General features: G+C 47.5%; 2 protein-coding genes across 2 annotated transcripts in view; one reads left to right on the top strand and one right to left on the bottom strand.

Moving 5' to 3' along the window:
• Positions 1-1,805: 1,805 nt before the first annotated feature.
• LOC144174054 (ketimine reductase mu-crystallin) lies at positions 1,806-14,177 on the bottom strand. The gene is given in 9 exon segments (XM_077702471.1): positions 1,806-2,439; positions 3,872-3,956; positions 4,597-4,718; positions 7,452-7,469; positions 7,472-7,643; positions 8,129-8,230; positions 10,096-10,158; positions 11,808-11,952; positions 13,923-14,177. Coding segments are annotated over 9 exon segments (954 nt in total). The 5' UTR covers positions 14,093-14,177; the 3' UTR covers positions 1,806-2,362.
• Positions 11,313-18,070, top strand: part of LOC144174052 (trypsin-1-like) — a 20,659-nt gene continuing 13,901 nt past the window's right edge. Inside the window, exon 1 of the mRNA XM_077702470.1 lies at positions 11,313-11,458. Coding sequence (XP_077558596.1) covers positions 11,332-11,458 — 127 coding nt within the window. The 5' untranslated portion in view covers positions 11,313-11,331. The remainder of the gene's footprint in view (positions 11,459-18,070) is intronic.

The following is an 18,070-nucleotide window of genomic DNA, read 5'->3' as shown; positions in this document are numbered from 1 at the left end:
AGTTAGCGTTCTATTCCTCCCATATCTCTGGAACCTGGTAGGAACGTTTTTCAAACGCGATATTGGACATATGGTGAGGGATCTCCTTTTGAATGTGAGCTATGTGAAAATACTTAGCAGAAGAGTCAAGAACGTTTGTGCAGATAAGTCGTTAAAACAAATAGTGCTGCGACATGCTGTATATTCGGGTGCAGAAGCGCATACCTTGTGATAATGAACCAAGAGCGAATCAAACTATTTTTTTAAGCGAAAGCTTTCTTGGTGGGACCGATGGCGCCCTGTCGTAAAACTAATGCAGTTCCCCATAGACCGGTTGGTCGACCTAAAGGCTCTGATTAGGATCTCCGCGTGCGTGAAACCGGGCTTCTATCAAAACAATTACTTGAAAATCGCGAGAAAGGAACGGTTCTATATAAGACCATACAAGATTCGGTCATGAAGAAGGAGTATACAATAGTATATCTTTATCTTATAAACCACGTATAGGTACACATGAAGATCGTTCGTGTTCTAGTGTTGAAACAGTTGAACACATTTTATTATAATCCTCCTATTACCGAGATCACATTTCCTTGAAAACATTAAACGCCTAGAACAAGGACTAATAACTCTCAAGATTATTTTAAGACCATGGACTTGTCCCTCGAAGTAGCGCCAAGCTTTAAGAAGTTTGTTCTTATTTGTATGATGTTGGCCTTAATTTCGAAATTGTAAATTATGTGACCCAAGCTCAGATAAAAAAAACCAAATACGTAAGTCTGTCAACTCGCCATGTCCACGGCAGTTTCTTCTTCTTCTTTTTTTTTTTTTTTTTCTATCGAGCTCTTTCTTGGACGCACTTTCAGCGAAGATTGGACGCACTTTTAGCGTTTGCGTTTCTCTCATTTCTTTGGGAAGGGATGGCATTTTTTGTTGTTGACTGGACTGACAAACGTTTCCTTATGAGACTTTGTTGCGTGGTTGGCCGGCACTTCACCGGGATCTCGTGCCGCGTGCTTCAGCTCCCGACGGGGATCAGCAGGTGTGGTACGTCCAGGGCTCCAACGGCCTCTGCTGCCTTGCAAACCCGCATGTTCCCAATTAGATACGCAAAAGGATGTCCCCCATGCTCAAAACCAGGCACCCTAAAACACGCCACCGGAGAATGCACAAAAATTAAGTCCCCACCCCCCAATTCTTGTTGACTCCGTCAGCATAGAGGATGAGCGATGGGAGATCTTGCTGACCAGCCCCGCCCTGGAAGACCAACTTCGGCTGATCAACAGGGGCCAGGAGGCTCGGGAAGCATATGGGAACCTGTGAATAAGGAACCACTCCGACTGAGCTGAAATAGCTCCATCGCAAGCCTTTTGCTAACAGTAAAGTTTATTCTCGCTCTCTCTCTCTCTCTGCCCGCTGAACCTGACCGATCTGGTCTTCACAGCGGTCGCTGACAAGCAGGGCCTCCCATTCCTCCGCATTAGATTTGGGCAAAATAGTAATCATCATCATCATCGTCATCGTCGTCAGGGTTTTTTTTTATTTTGGGGACAGCCGTTGTGCCTTGGTATGCCATGTGGTGTGGTAGAGAAACTGCGCAGGGCTAATTAGCTTGCGTTTTTGTTTTTAATTCGTTGTGAAGCGTTGGACAACGCCTACATCAGAGCCAAACAGTCGGTATGTATACACTTAGGTGAACGCAGAGCTGCAACGGAATGCTTTGCACGAAAAATGATCCTGTTTGATCTTTGCAAGGCACGCATCTCACAATTCCGTAAAGACGCTTATTGCCTCTATATTACAAGGCTTCATGGCGGACACTTCCCTTCGTCTTGTCATAATGATTTTATTTTGCAATGAAAAAAAATCGTCTCCAACCCGCCCTGCGAAAGTGGATGTCCATCGAAGCTGTTTTAAACCACTACACGTGCTGATGGGGGAGGGAATGAAACATTCCTCGTCGTCTCGGCGGGCTTGTCGCTTGCGTGCGGCCTCTCTGGCGGCAAATGCTGGGTCCCGCCTAGCCTGAAGCATGCGCCCGGCGTCTTGGGCAATAACTGCTCTGTTTAGTGACGCTAGACCTGCCTGGCTTTCAAACATAATCTGCAAACATAATTTTTACCAGGAACACATGGCGGGGGGTGGGGGAGGGGGGATAACGTAGCTTCGATCTTCGATGCTCGTTTTGTGTTTTTTAAACGAATATTGAGCCCTATGCTGTAAGCTTGATTAGCCTGACGCATGCGCTCGGTGTCTTGGGCGATAACTGCTGGGTGCTGCCTGGGTTTTTGTTTACGACACGAAATTTCCCAACAAACTAGAGGCTAACAGCTTCGCTGTAAAAGGTATACTCGGCCGCAACGCTATTCGCATTGCGGCCGGATTAAGGAGTTGGCATCCTGTCACCCGATAAGTGACGGAATACAAGGTCTGCTGCCAGCACGTCTTCTATCGCCATACCTAGAAGAAAAAAGAATATATACGCATATCCTCAGTACGCTTCGTCTTTAGAAAACAAACTATAGTTCGGTACTGGCAACCATTGGAAGCAAAGTCTAAACACGAGTGTAATTTTTGCGCTACCAGAATTGGTGAACGAGCCGCAGTTCTTTGCTCACTACAACCTCAGAGTGCTTAAAAGCGAGAACAAACCAAGCAATAATTTGTTCATGAGACGAGCATCGCACAGTCGCACACACGAAAAGATCACACTACAAAAAAGTTTGCCATGGCAAAAAATTCGTTATAACGGCGTACGAAAACCGCACGCGGTATAGCCGAGAACGTTCAGTGAGCAATTTAGTCTACAATAATTTCAAAAGAAATTTAGCAGTTACTAATGGGCTGATTATTGTCACTTTTTTAATGCGGATGCATCAGATAGCCCATGAAGCGAAAACGCCATGGAGTATGACAGCGGCGTCCGTGTCACTCCCACCCACGTTTCAGGGGATCTGGTGACACGGCATTGTTAACTCCGTGCGCAAGGGGCTGTGGTTCCTCATCTCAAGTAGGACAGGAGGGATGACGGAACGGGATGAACGCTTTTGGGTGCAGGCTCAGTCCAGATGATGTGCGCCAATGGGGCTGCAGGTTGCGAGAAGAAGCGCGCCCATCGGCTGCGGCGGGTTTAATAACGCGTGGACGTGGACGATGATGACCCAGAGCAAAACTAAAAAACTCTCAGCGGCATTCAATTAAGCATTAACGATTTCGCATTCACAACTCATAACAAGTGATTAGGTGTCATCGGAGCTTTTTAACACGAAAGTGTTTTATGCCTGGATGCACGACGATTTCACCGACGTCGCATCCGTCACACAAGTGACGCTAGCACAACGAAGCAAGCGACCTGTAAAGGGTGCACCCCTGCACACGGGCCTTCTTGCGGGGAAGCAACCTTTAGTACTAAGGAGTACGTTATACTTTGGGTTGTTCGTTTTTGGTTTTTATATTTTAATACGAAAGCGTTTTATGCCGGGATGCACCAAGATTTCACTGATGTCATATCCGTTTCGGAAATGACGCCAGCCGAAGCGACCGAAGTGACCCGCCAGCAGGATGTCGCTCGCCAAGCACAACCACTAGACAACCGCGGACCCGCAAGTCATGCTCATTTCGCAGCAGATTTCGCAGCACATTTCACTTTCGTGTTATACAGATTCCTATGACAGAGGAGTCAACTACAGTGTTTTCATTATACCTAACAATGTCATTATCTAATACATACATATATATAATCTAATCTATATATGTATATATATACTGAAGCGACTCCACTGCGAGCGTTAAGTAAAGACACATTTGTCAGCACTCCTAAAAAAATACCGACAGCGAACAAAACAAAAAACAAAACTTGAATAAGCTGGCTGGGTCACTATATGTTGCATACCGAGCGACTTGAAGACGGTCGTGTCAGCGCGGCGCTTTTCCTTTGTGCCCAGCAGGACGTGTCCAATCTCGGCGAAGACCTCAGCCTACAACAGTACGAGAAAGAAAAATGGCATAAAATATTAGCTGATTTTTTAACTCGAAGCTTCGCACACAGAGGAAAAAAAAAAAATGGCCAGGCTGATGCATTCAACGAACGAGACATTTCCGGACGTTTTGGTGTTACCGGTTGTCAAGCGCATTCTAAACTGGCGCGCACTTGACAGCAGTCGGAGCTGATCGATGAATCCTCTTTTCACACGGTGGTTGCGAAAGGGGTGTGTACGATTTGCAGTGGGGCTGACTTTCAAGCATTGTAATTATTAACGTTCAAAATGTGACCAGGTGACTTTCTGGGTTACGAAATCATGGCTGCAAAGCGTCAGAGACATCACAGTTGATCGCATTCTGCTTGGCAGGCTCCCGAGAGACCGGACGACATTCTCACTCGTGTAAAGCTGGCACCTTGGACTATTTCAAACAATGGCCAAGCGGAAAGTGGATTGCCGATTGCAACAGAGGATTTGGCCGGAGCCGCGGAGTGACCATGTATAAGGTGCCTCTTATGAATACATTTAGACCACATGGCATTGCGAGTGTGCGTGGTCCCTTTGATCTAGCTCAGATGAAGCGGGTACCCAACATTTGATTCAAATCCCCGCGCAAACCTCCGCAGTTGGCGCTCACCCCCGATAGGATGACATCACCGGATTCAACACGTGCCGCTTCAGCGCTGTCCACGTAGACGACCGCCTGGCGCATCAACTCGCCGCTCAGCTCCCGCCAGTCAGGTCGGTGCGCTCCGACGGCTGCTCCGTGCATGACGGGGAGAGAGAGAGAGAGAGAGAGAGAGAGAGAGAGAGAGAGAGAGAGAGAGAGAGAGAGAGAGAGAGAGAGAGAGAGAGAGAGAGAGAGAGAGAGAGAGAGTAAAAACAACGAGCGACGCAATGCAACTATGGTAAATTTTCACCATTGTGCGCAAGAATGTTATTGTGTTCATTCGCTCGTTTCTATCCACCGAACAAGCGATCTGTCACACCTGCAGGTGACACTCCTTCAGAGGCACCTTTGTAGTACTGTGAATGAATTGTGTAAATTTGTGTTTAAATTTCGTTATATTCGTGTTTTCGAGCGTGCCTATTCAAATCTTAAAACATATGTGATTCTGGTCTATTATAAGATCCCAACGAAAAAGTACTGATTTATGGGTAGATCAGAATTCGTAAATATGGGCACATGTTAAAGAAAACTCCAGACAACAGTTCACGTTTCCTCGAAGAATAACCGGCAAAAACACCCATGTACATAATATATCTGCAATTCCCTCTTACTGACAAAAAATTGGGCGTGTATCTGTTGCTTCGCTGCAAATGCCGTCGAAAGCCGATAGCGTTTGTGCCGCTCAGGTCGTGTGTACCGCCTCCTCTCTCCCCATCCTACTCCTCTTTCCCTCCCCTCCACGTTAACACCCCCAAGCAATCGTCACATCTGCGCCCTCATCCATTGCGGTCGGCTTCTCTTCCCCTCTGTTGGAGACCAAGAAGCAGACGCGGTTAAGAGGAGCACCAGTTTATTGGCGACCTTCAAATGGCTAGCGCAATTCTGAGGATAATGATGTTGATGATGTCACGAGCCCAGCTGCCCGTGCGTTGGCTACTCGCCTCTTGCTTCAACGTCTTCTTCTCAGCCAGATCACATTTCCAACACTCTTTCCCTCCTGGCATTACCACCCTCCCCGACTCTACGACATCTCATACGAACACCTCCTAGATTGCTAGTCTAGAGGCCTGGTTACGCCCATACTCCTATTATCCCTTCCCTAATCTCCCCTTCTCCTGCGATCTTCTCTCCTTTATGCGTCCTAACCCCATGTCGTTTTTTTTCTTTCTTTCCCCAGGGCGCTACTCCTCTCCCTTCATTTTCCTCACCATCTCCTATTCTCCTCTCCCGTCCTACCTCTCTTCTGTCCCATATCTCTAGGTGGTATTGAACTCTCTGCCCCTCTCATTCCTTCACCAGCGCCAATTACCCTTCCTGATGATGATGATTGATGATTGTTATTGGTTTCCCCTTTGAAGCGGGGTGATGACATGTCATCTTACCAAAAAGGACTAATATACCCATGTTTTACACTCTTGGTTTAATACTAGCGCTGCTTAGGGCAGGCACTAAAGCTTATTAGGCCCGAAATACTTTTTTTTTCTGTTAGAGGTGGTAACTGTCCTAGGCAATATTCCCCTCTCTGCTTTTCGTCCACCAGCATTCTAATCTTCTTTTCGTCCCCTCGACAGCCTTGAAGTTAACTTCCTCTCTGATACCCTTAAATCCTAGGGCTTCTGGAAGCCCAATATTCCCTTCATGTAGATTTAGATGGATACCTTCACATTCTAACACTATGTGCCGCATAGTTTCTGTTTCTTTTCCGCAGACCACGCATACCCCATCATTTTGTGAATACTTCCCCACAAAACTCTTAGTTCGCAGGCAACCTGCTCTAGCCTCAAAAAGCAAAGCACTGCCCTGGGAATTATCGTAGAAATTTTCCTTTCTGATGTTCAATTTCTCAGCCCTGTACATCTCTAACGGCGTTTTAGCTTCCATTTTTTCCCTCCATTTATTCGTTTCAATCTGCCTTGCCTCTTTTTTGGTTACCTTGGCTGTTTTGGATTCTCCACTGTTCTTCCCGTATTTCATCGTTAGCCTTCTGGTCTTTCTTAACCACTGCGTGGCATGCTTTTCAAGTATAGGTACCTAAAAACCTTAGCTGCCCACCTTCGTTGATCCATTGCCCTCAACCTCATCTCAAAGCATATTTTACTCTGAGCTTCTCTAACTTCAAACGACGCCCAGCCCATATCTCCCTGAACTGCTTCGTTAGTTGTTTTCCCCTGCGCGCCTAAGGCCAAACGTCCTACCGTTCTCTGGTTTACTTCAAGGCCTGATAGAACGTCTGATTTTAAGCAGAGTACAGCATTCGCAAAGGTGAGACCCGGAACCATTACTCCTTTCCACATTCCTCTTACTATTTCATATTTGTTATACCCCCACTCTATGCTTCATTACAGCTGCGTTTCGCTTTCCCTTAACCTTAAGTTGCTCCTCGTGAGTTCTTAAGTAGTTATCCCCTTCGTTTATCCACACTCCCAAATATTTATATTCCTTCACTATAGGTAATTCGCCTTGCTGGATAGACACTACGTCAGTGGTAGCGTCATTGAAAACCATTATTCCTGATTTTTCTCCCTCCATTATTCTCCCTTCTCCACTGCCCCTCCCCTCATTTTTCACATGCCCGTTCCTTCCCAATTACAAATATCCAGGTGGTGTAAATTAATCCGTAGTCCTCCCCTATGGCTCGCTTCATGGCCCAGGTGTAGCTTAGACGCATAAAGCCCCTCAAACTTTGCATTGTCGCCCTACAGCTTCATTCCTTGCTCAGTGAAACGCTCTCCCACAGCTAAACCTACCCGTGTTTACGTCTTTACATCATGCGTTACCGAACGCTGTCTATATATACAATAAACTGCAGTAGCCGTGTATACCGTTGACGTGGGCCCCCTCTTGAGCCAGTCAGCCTGGAGAATAGGTGTCGGAGACGCAGTGGCTGTGACGATGACGTCGGCGTCGCGCACGGCCTCCTCTGGAGACGGGTCGTAGCGAGCCGCTATGCCGTGCGCTGCGAGCTCTACCACGAGCGAAGTGGCAGAAGCGGCGCGGTGGTTCCAGATCCGCACCTGTCGATGAAACGACGAGGTTAGGCGTATAACCGCACAAATACATCCACGTGCACAAGTTTAAGTTGTCCGATAACTTCAGGGAGTAACGGGTTGGAAACTTCGAATAAAGGACTCAACAGGTCCACCTGCAACGAATTGCGTTGTTCAAGTCAGTTCAGGAGCACGGGTGATGGCCTCTCCTCACTTTCAATCCCTTCAAGAGAATGCCGACGCTGGCAGGTACCGCGGCGCGTTTGTAAAGACGACTTTTAGCACGGATAATGGCATAAGGGCTACAGAGGGGGTGGGAAAATGCGCCTATACTCTGTGCCGGACAGTTCCGGCGGCATGCGGCTGGTGGCCCACACTATACTGCAGGGAAGCATGCGAGCGTAAACCAATGGGGGAGTGTAAAAACCGGCGCAAGCTTCCTTCCTCGGGGGAAGGCTGCGGATCGTACACCAGCAGGGCAGTTTGTCTCTTCAGTATGAAGTGGAACGTACCTGCTCAAAGTGAAACATCGTGGTCAGGACGACGACGTGGATCTTGGCTTGCGTCCCTGCGCCCAGCACTGCCAGGATTTTAGGATTCTCACTGGCCAGGTACTGCGAAGAAAAAGGACACTGCCGTTACTGAAACAGGACAGTAAAGCATAAGTAGAGGGATCCTAGCCCTGCCGATTCACAAATTGACGCGCCACCGAACACCTTAAAGCCAATCTTCGCACTGTGATTGAAGATCGAGAGCGGAGTTTGAAAGTTCCAAAACATATTTAAAAACTTGCCGCTGACGCATGCAAATTCCTCTGTTTCATCAGATGATCTTTTGATTAATGCCCTCCCCGCAATCTATGCCAGGAAACAGCCTACGAAAATTGTCAGAAGAAAATAAGACTGTGCCCCGCTATTACAGCAGCCGCGTCGCTTGTTTTATTACTTCCAAATATCCCCCCTCCCCCCTCCCCACAGCATCAGTAACATCAAGACATCCCTTGGAATCCCTGTACTCGTAATCCACCGCAAGACCGCTTCTTTTCGCATTTTGCATTCGCTTTTCTTGAGTTTCCCCAACCTCCACAACGGACTCCTCATCAGCTCATGTCGTCTTTTTAACTCCCGCAGCTTTCAGAGTTTACATGGTTCCACTAACTATTTTATTAAATCGTTCTTACCTTTTGCAATCCAATAATACAATAACCTACCCAAAACAATTATCAGTCACCGTAATTCACAAGCATTTAGGCAGTTGTGAAAGTTAGTTTTTGTGATTGTTCTGTTTTCTTCCTCGACAGCAAAAAAACCAAAGAAGTGGCCGATCGTTGTGCAGTACATCCACAAAGTTTCACATCATTTAAAGAAAGTTGGCACGAGGCATGACGTCCCGGTTGTTTTTTTCTGCTACGAAAAAAAACTAAAAATGGCGTGCAAGATGACTTACAAAACCAGAGATGCTAAACAAACAGAATTTGGCGTTAAGCACGCGAGCAAGTTTGTCGCATGCTGCTCCAGGATTGTCTACAGGATACCTCTGTCGTGCGGGAAGGCTTACATAGGCCAATCTGGACGCTGCTTTAACGAAAGACAAATAGAACATAAAAATATGCGCAAGCAAGTTTCAGCACCAGGGCACCTGGCTGCCCACTGTGCCAGACATGGGTGCTCTGCGCAATTTGAACGCACTACGGTCCTCAAGCCTATGCAATCCGAAAAGAAAAAGACTGCATCAGTTCGCCATCGATTGCATTGTCCACAACAGAGATGGAACTACTCGACAGTTCGTAGGCAAACACATGCTCAGTGGCAAATATTGTATATATTTTCATCGAGATTGATTAACCCTTCCTGTCACGTCATCTGAATTTTTCCTTATAAGTTGTGCTTGCTGTGATTAATAAATCAGTTGATAGTGTGCGCTTCACTTGTGTGTGTAATTCTTCGTTACTGTCCCGCCTAGCGCCAGCAATGTTCCGAGTCAAAAACCAACTAGCCGCATTTCAAGCTCTGGCCGGGCTTTTTCTGCAACCTACTTTAAACTTCGCAGTGTGATTTTGGTCTCACTGTGCTGCAGTGTTGACCTTCATGCTTTCTTTATGTTTACTTATCACTGCTGTCTTATCTGGAAATGTACATTTTGTATTGCTATTTTGACCACCTGGCGATCTTTAACGTGCGCCGAAATTTCGTACACACGGGCGTTTTTGCTTTTCGCCTCCATAAAAAAACATCCGTTTTTTTTTATAACCATGCATCTGAGCTTCCTTATTGGCCTTGCTCTCCCCCCCCCCCCCCCCCCCGAGTAATGAATAACCCGGTAGGTGTTTTTAAGGCCAAAAATTGTAATGGTGATAAAAAGAGGACATCGTTTTGGGTAACCGGGTTTTACAGATGCCGTGTCTTGCGGTGACAATTCATCATGCATACATTAGTCCGGTGCACTGTGGCCCAATTATGGCAAGAGTGTCACCTCTGACCTTAGTTGCCACAGCGGAGGCTGCGGCCGTGCGGTAGGCGGTGATCTCCACAGCATCCATTATCTGCAAGGCAAAAAGAAAAAGTTGCTATTAACCTGCACAACGAAGCGCTATGGCGCACTAGTACACGCAAAATACGTTGTAGTGACTTCGGGAGGCCGCGAATTTCGCTCCATCCTCCACACATGCAAAAACAATATCGCGCAAGCCTGTAAAAGACGCTTTGCTGCAAGCACGTAAATAATGAGGGAAAGGCAACGTCAAAAGCACGCCAGAAAATTTTGCACCGAGACGTGGCGGTCTGCTGCTTCTGCGTGCATCCAGATGCGGCGAAGGACCTGAACTGCATGCAGCTGTCACTGTAGTCTGTAGTTGACATAGCAGCAGCGTTCAGTAGGCATGATCCGTATACAAATGTCGACGTTTTGTGCACGCACGAACACGCACTCGTGCACGGTATTTGTCAAGAGTTTGTGATCCATAGCGCTTTTTCATGAGTGACATAACACAGCGCAGTTGTGCGCTCAAACGCAGCCGACATATTATAACGGCAAAAAGCTAGGCAAACTATTTGGCTTCTCTAGCAGCACAGTTTCTGAGAATCAAGCAACATTCCTCTGGTGTATCATTCTGGGCTACAAACTTCTGACAAAGACTGTACATGTAAGTATACATACACCCTTACACGCACACAGGTGTACCGCCTCTTTATGGCCTCGTCCCTACGATTTACATGCCGCGTTTGAAGGCCAAAGAAGGCCGAATGAACTCTTTGGCCCGCAGTATGCCGTCAAGGCCAGCTCCATCACATATCAGTCCTGTCCTCATGCGCGCGGCCTCCACGATACTGCTCCCATCACGTTACGCACCACCCCCCTCAATACCTTACTACGTCTACAAATAACACCCTTCCTTTTTTCTGACATAATATATATTTGTCGGAACGTCACACGACCCCAGCGGTATATTCCCTCCTCCCCATACCAGCCCCGCCAAAACACCGTCACACCCACTGTCGGCACCTGCTATATTTGCAAGTCATTTTCTAGGGCTGTCGTGCTTGCTCTACGCTCAAGTGTCTGGCTTCAGGAGGCAGACCACGATCGAGCTAGATAAGGAGGGTGTCCTAACAAGAGCGGGGGCGAAATTCTGAGTGAGTTGTGTTCGCTTCAGAAATTCTGATTGCGTGTTTATTTCAATCCTGACATATAGTTGCACTTCCGAAGACTCTGACCAATGACATGCACAGAGACCGACGCCCCGCCTTGCTCGTGCTGCGCCACATCCGGGTCGTCTGCCTTCAGCCAATCAGGGTTCGCTCAAGATGGACGCTTTGAAACGGACATGGGAATGGACAAAACTGGTAATCCAGCCCCGAGTACGGTTTCATTCTTCCGGTATTGCGCTCGAGAGTGCACCATAGTTTATTCATAAATACGTGGCGATCTATTCAAATTACCAGTAAATCATCGCTGTCACCATGACGATAATATAATTTGCTCTGTGTGTGTTTCTGGCTCAATGTAGCACGTTAATTAGATGGTTCAACTTTCCTAGTGCTAAATAGGGAGGAGTCGGCTGCAGTTGTCACTGCTACTGGGCGAACAGCTATGTGCACAAACTGCGCCGCCAGCCGCCATCCCACTCCCTCTTCCTCTTTTAAAGTATTTCGCGTGTAAATGCGCGCGTACGCATGGCGTGGATTGACGTACGCACTTGAGGGCCCCGGAGGCGGCGTGGAAGAGGAGCACGACGCCCTGGATGCTGGGCAGGGCCAAGTTGCCGGGGTAGTAGGTGATCACCTTGGTGGCGAGGGTGTCGCCGTACGCGCTGTACGCTGGCATCGACAGCAGCGACCTGAAGCGAACGGCACGCACTGTTTACCGACGTCGCGATATGAGATCGGCATCTGTATCGTATCTTTGCACATTTGGTAGTTGTCCATAAAAAAAATGGTGCATACCCACTTAGGGGGATTGGCCAAGAAGAATTTGTTTCGTTTATGAAAACCAATTAGGTGAGGCGAAAATAGGGGATCAGAAGAAATTATTTATTCAGTATGCTGCAGAGACAAAAGCAAAAACTGTGGTTGATTCCTCTGCCATAGGAATCAGTAAAACACGAAAGTGAAATGTGCAGCGAAATCTGCAGCTGAGCATGATTTGCGGGTCGGCGGCTGTCTTGTGGGTGTGCTTGGCGAGCGACGTCCTGCCGGCAGGTCGCTTCGGCAAAGGTGTACTGGCGTCATTTCCGTGACGGATGTGGCGTCAGTGAAATCTTGGGGTATCGCGGCATAAAACACTTTCGTGTTGAAATATAAAACCTGAAAACGAACAACAATAATATAACGTACTCTTTAGTACTAAAGGTTGCTTCCCCGCAAGAAGACCGTGTGTGCACGGGTGCACCCTTTACAGGCCACTTGCTTCGTTGTACTGGCGTCACTTCCGTGATGGATATGACGCCAGCGAAATCTTCGTGTACCCGAGAATAAAACACTTTCGTGTTAAAAAAAGAAACTGGAGAGTACAGGAATGTGAATACGAAATAAAAAGTCAACCTGTTGTATAGTTCTAGCACGGCAGACGAGTTGTATCTGAAATAAATGCGGGGACGGCGTGACACGCATCCATATGACAGAGGAGAAGCAGGATAGCTTTTTTTTATATCACTTCTCCCCAGGCGCTTCCTCTTTCCTTGAATGGTTTTAGAGTTTAAAAAATGGCTCACGTTTCTGTCTATCATTTTTTTTTTCTTAATTTTCATCCACTTTGCTCTGTGTGTGCGTGCGCGTGCACGTGCGACATGTCATGTACAGTCAAACCAGGCTCTAAGATCCATCAGTGCGAGAGCCGGGAGCTTGGCGGCTCCCAATAACTCCTACGACTATTCCACAGTTTTACTCCCCTTTCACCCGCAGTTTTTCCCACAGAGGCAACAATGCTTAGGCTGAACAGAGCTAGGTTCAAATGTGCATTCGTAGACTAGGAGATTAAGCTTAATCAAACGAACATGCTACGTGGGAGGCGGTGGCGTACGCGTGATTTCATTTCGGTGAGATGTCGGACACTCAAAAGAAGGGGGAAGGAAAAGCGTGAAAGGAGGAAAAGAGTAAAAACACCAACAAAAACAATAAAATACGAGCCTAACTAAGGACAGTGCTGTGGCTATGTATCAGTGGAATACGCCTCATCGATGGTGGTTACTGTCCTCAATTCGCTGCGCTTCCCTCGCTGAGGATATGACAGCCTTTGGGACAGCAATCGCAGTAAAAGTAGCGGGATAAGATACAGCTGTTGACACGAAGACTGTAGTTTCCCACGTTAGGCCCGAGAAGGGTAGCAGGTGACATCCCTGCTTTGAAAACGTTTAAACGTGTCCTCAATTTTTCGTACCACTTGGAGCAATTGACAGCCCCAAAATCCCGGAAAGGTCTTGTACAAATATTTTTTTACCAATACTTCTGCAAACACTAAAAAGGTAAAATAAATATGCTATGTGAGAGCAGGTGTTAATATTATCCTCGTTATTATTTTTGCCATAAGCACCCATAGTATAACGCATGAAAGTACACAGGTAGCAAGTCCGCTCATGAACACACTCAGAAGAAAGAGAAGAAAAAAAGGGCTGAGCGTATTGTCGACTATATACGAGTGTTGCACACCACTCCAAGAATAAGTTCGTGCGATGTGAAGCATGCAGACTACCACACACCATTGCCGAAGTTTTGAAAACGCGTTGTTTTTTTCATCTCTGCGTAATCAGCGCACTGACACTGATCCCGAGAGGAGTGCACTGTAACCAGCAAGGAGAAGATGTGGACGCACCCATTGTGACCGTCGACGGGAACGGAGCTCCTCACGGGTTGAATAACGCCACCTGTGGGGCCCATGGAAAAATTACGGAATCCTTCCTCCAGGACTCGCACCAGCTCCGGGATGTTTCCTTGCAGGCAGCTCTTCACCTGAGCGGCGCTGAAGTACGGGCAGGGAAGCATGGCGGCGAGCGCCGAAGCAGCGGGCTGTCTGTACGGGCCGACGCTCTTCTCCCGCGGCTGTCTGCCGGATATTGGCGCCGGTGTACGCGTAGACAGCTGCGGCGACGCGTTATCGTTGAATGGAGCAGAGAAAGGAGAGACAAGGGAGAGGGAAAAGCGCCATGAAAGGCCACGCGCATGCGTCGAGAAAATGGGGTCACAAACGCTTTGCGCCGAGCAAACTACACCAGAAGCGCGCTATCACCTGAAGACAGCGTCACTGAGTGGCGCAACGCAGGCATAACAGACGCTGGCCCATAGAGAATGAAATTTCTCTATGCTGGCCTTCGAAGCGCAGAACCCGGAGCCTCGCTCTCTGGGTGCTAATGCGGTGCTTTGAAAACGCTAAACTATTACAAAACTGAGCGCTCGCCAAACGAGCGTTGATCTGGCTGATCGCGTTGCAGGAAGCGCTTGAGGCGCCAGCCATTACAAATTTACACCATACTTTCCACGTTAAGAGCCGACGCCTCCCTGAACCTATGTGGGCACTGCCGGATTCGTTCGGGGGGACGTTAAAATGACACTGAAGTGATTTGTAAACATTGCGGGATTACTAGCGCAACTTGTAGTCTGGAGTCTCTATGCTATGTTTCGACCATTTTCGCTGCATTTACGCGACTTTATTCAGTGGAAAGATCAATTCGAAAATGCTGAAGTTGGGACGTGTTCGTTCATTTGTCATTCTTCCTTTCTCCTTATAAACGAATTTCTTGATGTACGCCACCAGTTGCCTTTGTTGGAACACGGGAGAGACCACTTGGGGCTGCAGTGGACACAAGCACGACGACGACGGTGATCATGATGATTAGGGCGAACCGGTCAGTCCCTCAGTCATTTAATGATCTATAAAGCTTTTCATTTTATAGCTTCAGTTGCCCCTCGTCGTAAAAGTGCGTCTGTCGTATCTGAGGCCTGTCAATAAAAGTCGCAGAGTGAAAGAATGCCGCGTGACCAACAGCATTGCTGGGCAACGTCGTTCTATCGGAATGCGAAGCCACTTAATCAACGTCGTGGAGGACAAGAATGATACGCGCAAAAAAAAAAAAAAGGTGTTGCTGCATGCATGCCCATCCTAGACTTCCTGTGCAGCCTCAAAGTTGACAGTGCATCCTAGACAGTGCAGCCTCAAAGTTGAGGAAAATTAACGTCGGTAAAAATGGGACAGACCGCTCAGAAAGCGACCACAATCGACTTAGCTTGCACTTTTGAAGTGCAGACCGCGGAAATTCAAAAACACGTGCAGCAGGAGGAGCTATAATCTAATAACGAACACTTAAAACTATTGCTGCTATTGTGGAAAACGAAATAAATAAGTACCCGGGCAAAGATTGGGGTTCTGACGGAATTATTGGCTTACAAAAACCCCAAAGAGCAACGAAACCGACGGAAACGGTTGAAGAAACGGAGGAGCTGGTGGAGGATGCAGCGGATAGACGTCGAGACAGCACATAGAAGCAAAAATAGCTGGTACGGAACAGATTAATGAAAGAAAAAAAATGGGCCACTAGTAGCCCCACTACCCGGAGAAAAAAAATTAGAAGCGCATGAAATGGTGCAAGCAAAGATCAAACAGGAATTTAGAAAGCAACCAATAGAAAAATACGGAAGAAGAACAAAAGAGCATCTAGTGAATTATGAAACCCTGTAAAGGCACTAAACGCGAAGAACGACATCAACAAAAAAAAGTTTAGTGGGTGATAAATGTAAACATTCACAAAGTGCGTGCAAACATTGCGTATTCGTCAAGGTATTAGCGGTATTAGTGACGGGTTTAGAGACATGGGTGGAGTGACACGGCCGCTGAAGAGAGCGCAAGCAAGGTGAGCGCACCTTTCATCCAGTGGCCGTGGAAGTGACTTCTCCACTAATGGACGCAGGTATAGCCAAATTCGTAGTGTCTAGAGTGCCAGCCAACGTCATTCGAATTTTTAAGACTGGGCTGACACAAGCCGGAGCGCCTGCAGTTGTGGTGTAGAGGTTTCGTCTTAGCTTCTTGTTATAAGGGGCGGTGCACGGTTAAAGTTCGGCTTTGCCATCCGTCATTTTTTACTTCGTTAGTTTTAATTATAACTTTCATAGCTTAGGTTGGCTTTCGGTGTTTTAAATGATTTTTTTCTGTTCGTTAGGTTAAGTTAGGTTATGTTAGGTTAGCTTACGTTACGATACGTTAATTTGGGGCGAAGCGGTGCCAGACTCGGCATTTTTTTATCAAAACGCCGGGATGTCACTTTAGTGGAGTGCTTGTTGTACCGTCAGACGGCACTTAATTTAGACACAGCAAATAAGTTTTATAAAGCTGGAGTGGAAAATAGCCGAGGAAAAGGCTTTCGCGAACAACAGCTGGTCCGGACAGAATACTTCCTTTTTCCTTTATTTGTACGGCGCCAAAAAGTACGGTGAGTGGGCCACCCCTGGCCACTCACACAATGCCCGTGACGACAGCGCTGGAGTTTTTTTTTTTTTTTTTGCCAAAGCCGCTGTGCGAGCTGGGCTCGGCGGTCACCGCGAGGCACGCGCTCACGAGCGCTCACCATTTTCTCTCTCTTCGTGGTTTTTGCCAGTTTTCTTTTGTTGTTGTTGTTGTTGTTGTTGTTGTTGTTGCTAAAGTGACTGCGCGTGCCGGGAACGCTCGGCGTTCGGCGCGAGGCACGCGCTCACGAGCTCTCCGCGTTTTCTGGGTATTTTCCTGCAACGGTAAACTTACGGCTGGAGAAACAGCAGAGCTGGCGGCTCCTCTCATTTCGTCGGAGACGGGGCTATTCCGCCTCAAATTCATTTCCGAATTTGTCGCTGAAAGTTCTCTATGGCTGGCAGGCTCGGATCGTTTCATCGGCGGGCTTTAGGATCGGTCAATCCGGGTGAAATAACAATTACGTTACGTTAAGACTTCTACTACAATTACGTTAAGACTTCTTGACAATGCGGACAACCGCCGTTTACATTTTGACAGCCTCGTCTCAGACACTATCCCGCTAGGCAGTCGAGGCACTCCACAAGGAGCCGTCCTGTCACCATTACTTTTCAACCTAGCAATAATAAACATCTCCCAAAATTAGTACGGATTCTCCACATTTACCATAGCCTCTAAACAGACGACATCACGCTCTGGATTAACCGGGGGAGTGATGGCCACATCGAAGAAAGAGGCATACAAGTGGTGGTGGAGTAGGCGAGGAGAGCCGGCTTGGCCTACTCTATGACCAAGTCTGAGCTACTGATTATTCCCCCGAACCAAAAAATTATATCCGTAGATATCCGTAGCGTGAGCTAAGGTTCAGCTGGTTATTGTTAGGTTTCCTGGTTGTCTAGAATTAGCTGATTATCATGCTTACTGCTGCTAAAACGATTTCCAATCCTATTCAATTCAATCCAATCCAATTTAATCCAATTTAATTCAATCCAATCCAGTCGCGGCAGCTCCGGCGCGCCCCCTGTGCTTCGTGAGACGTCACTGCTCCTCGCGCATGCGCACCACGGCTCTCCAGGAGCCACGCGAAACTGCTCAACCTCGGCCAGTGTAGCTCACGCTACAAAAAAAAACGATCTAACATCAAACTCCACACCGAAGAGAGAGAGAGAGAGAGAGAGAGAGAGAGAGAGAGAGAGAGAGAGAGAGAGAGAGAGAGAGAGAGAGAGAGAGAGAGAGAGAGAGAGAGAGAGAGAGAGAGAGAGAGAGAGAGAGAGAGAGAGAGAGATCGCAGAGGTCACAGCCCTCAAAGTCCTTTGGCTGCAGATACAATCCACCAAAATTAATCCCAACTGCTGGCCTGGCCTGGTTGGGATTAATTCTGGGCGTCTAGGCATACTTTTAAACTAGACACTTTGAAGCAGCAGTGAACCCCCAAAATCTGTCCGAAGTCCTGCTTAAAACAAGGGTACTGTTTGTTGAATAGCGATGTTTAAGAACAACCACTAAAGGAACCACCTCCCAGGCTG

The sequence above is a fragment of the Haemaphysalis longicornis genome, unplaced genomic scaffold (assembly GCF_048455015.1).
Source record: "Haemaphysalis longicornis isolate Haplotype H1 unplaced genomic scaffold, Haemaphysalis longicornis Haplotype H1 scaffold_3, whole genome shotgun sequence".
NCBI classification, from domain to species: domain Eukaryota; kingdom Metazoa; phylum Arthropoda; class Arachnida; order Ixodida; family Ixodidae; genus Haemaphysalis; species Haemaphysalis longicornis.
Note: the sequence above shows the minus strand (reverse complement) of the source record. Positions and strands in the feature narration are given on the sequence as shown.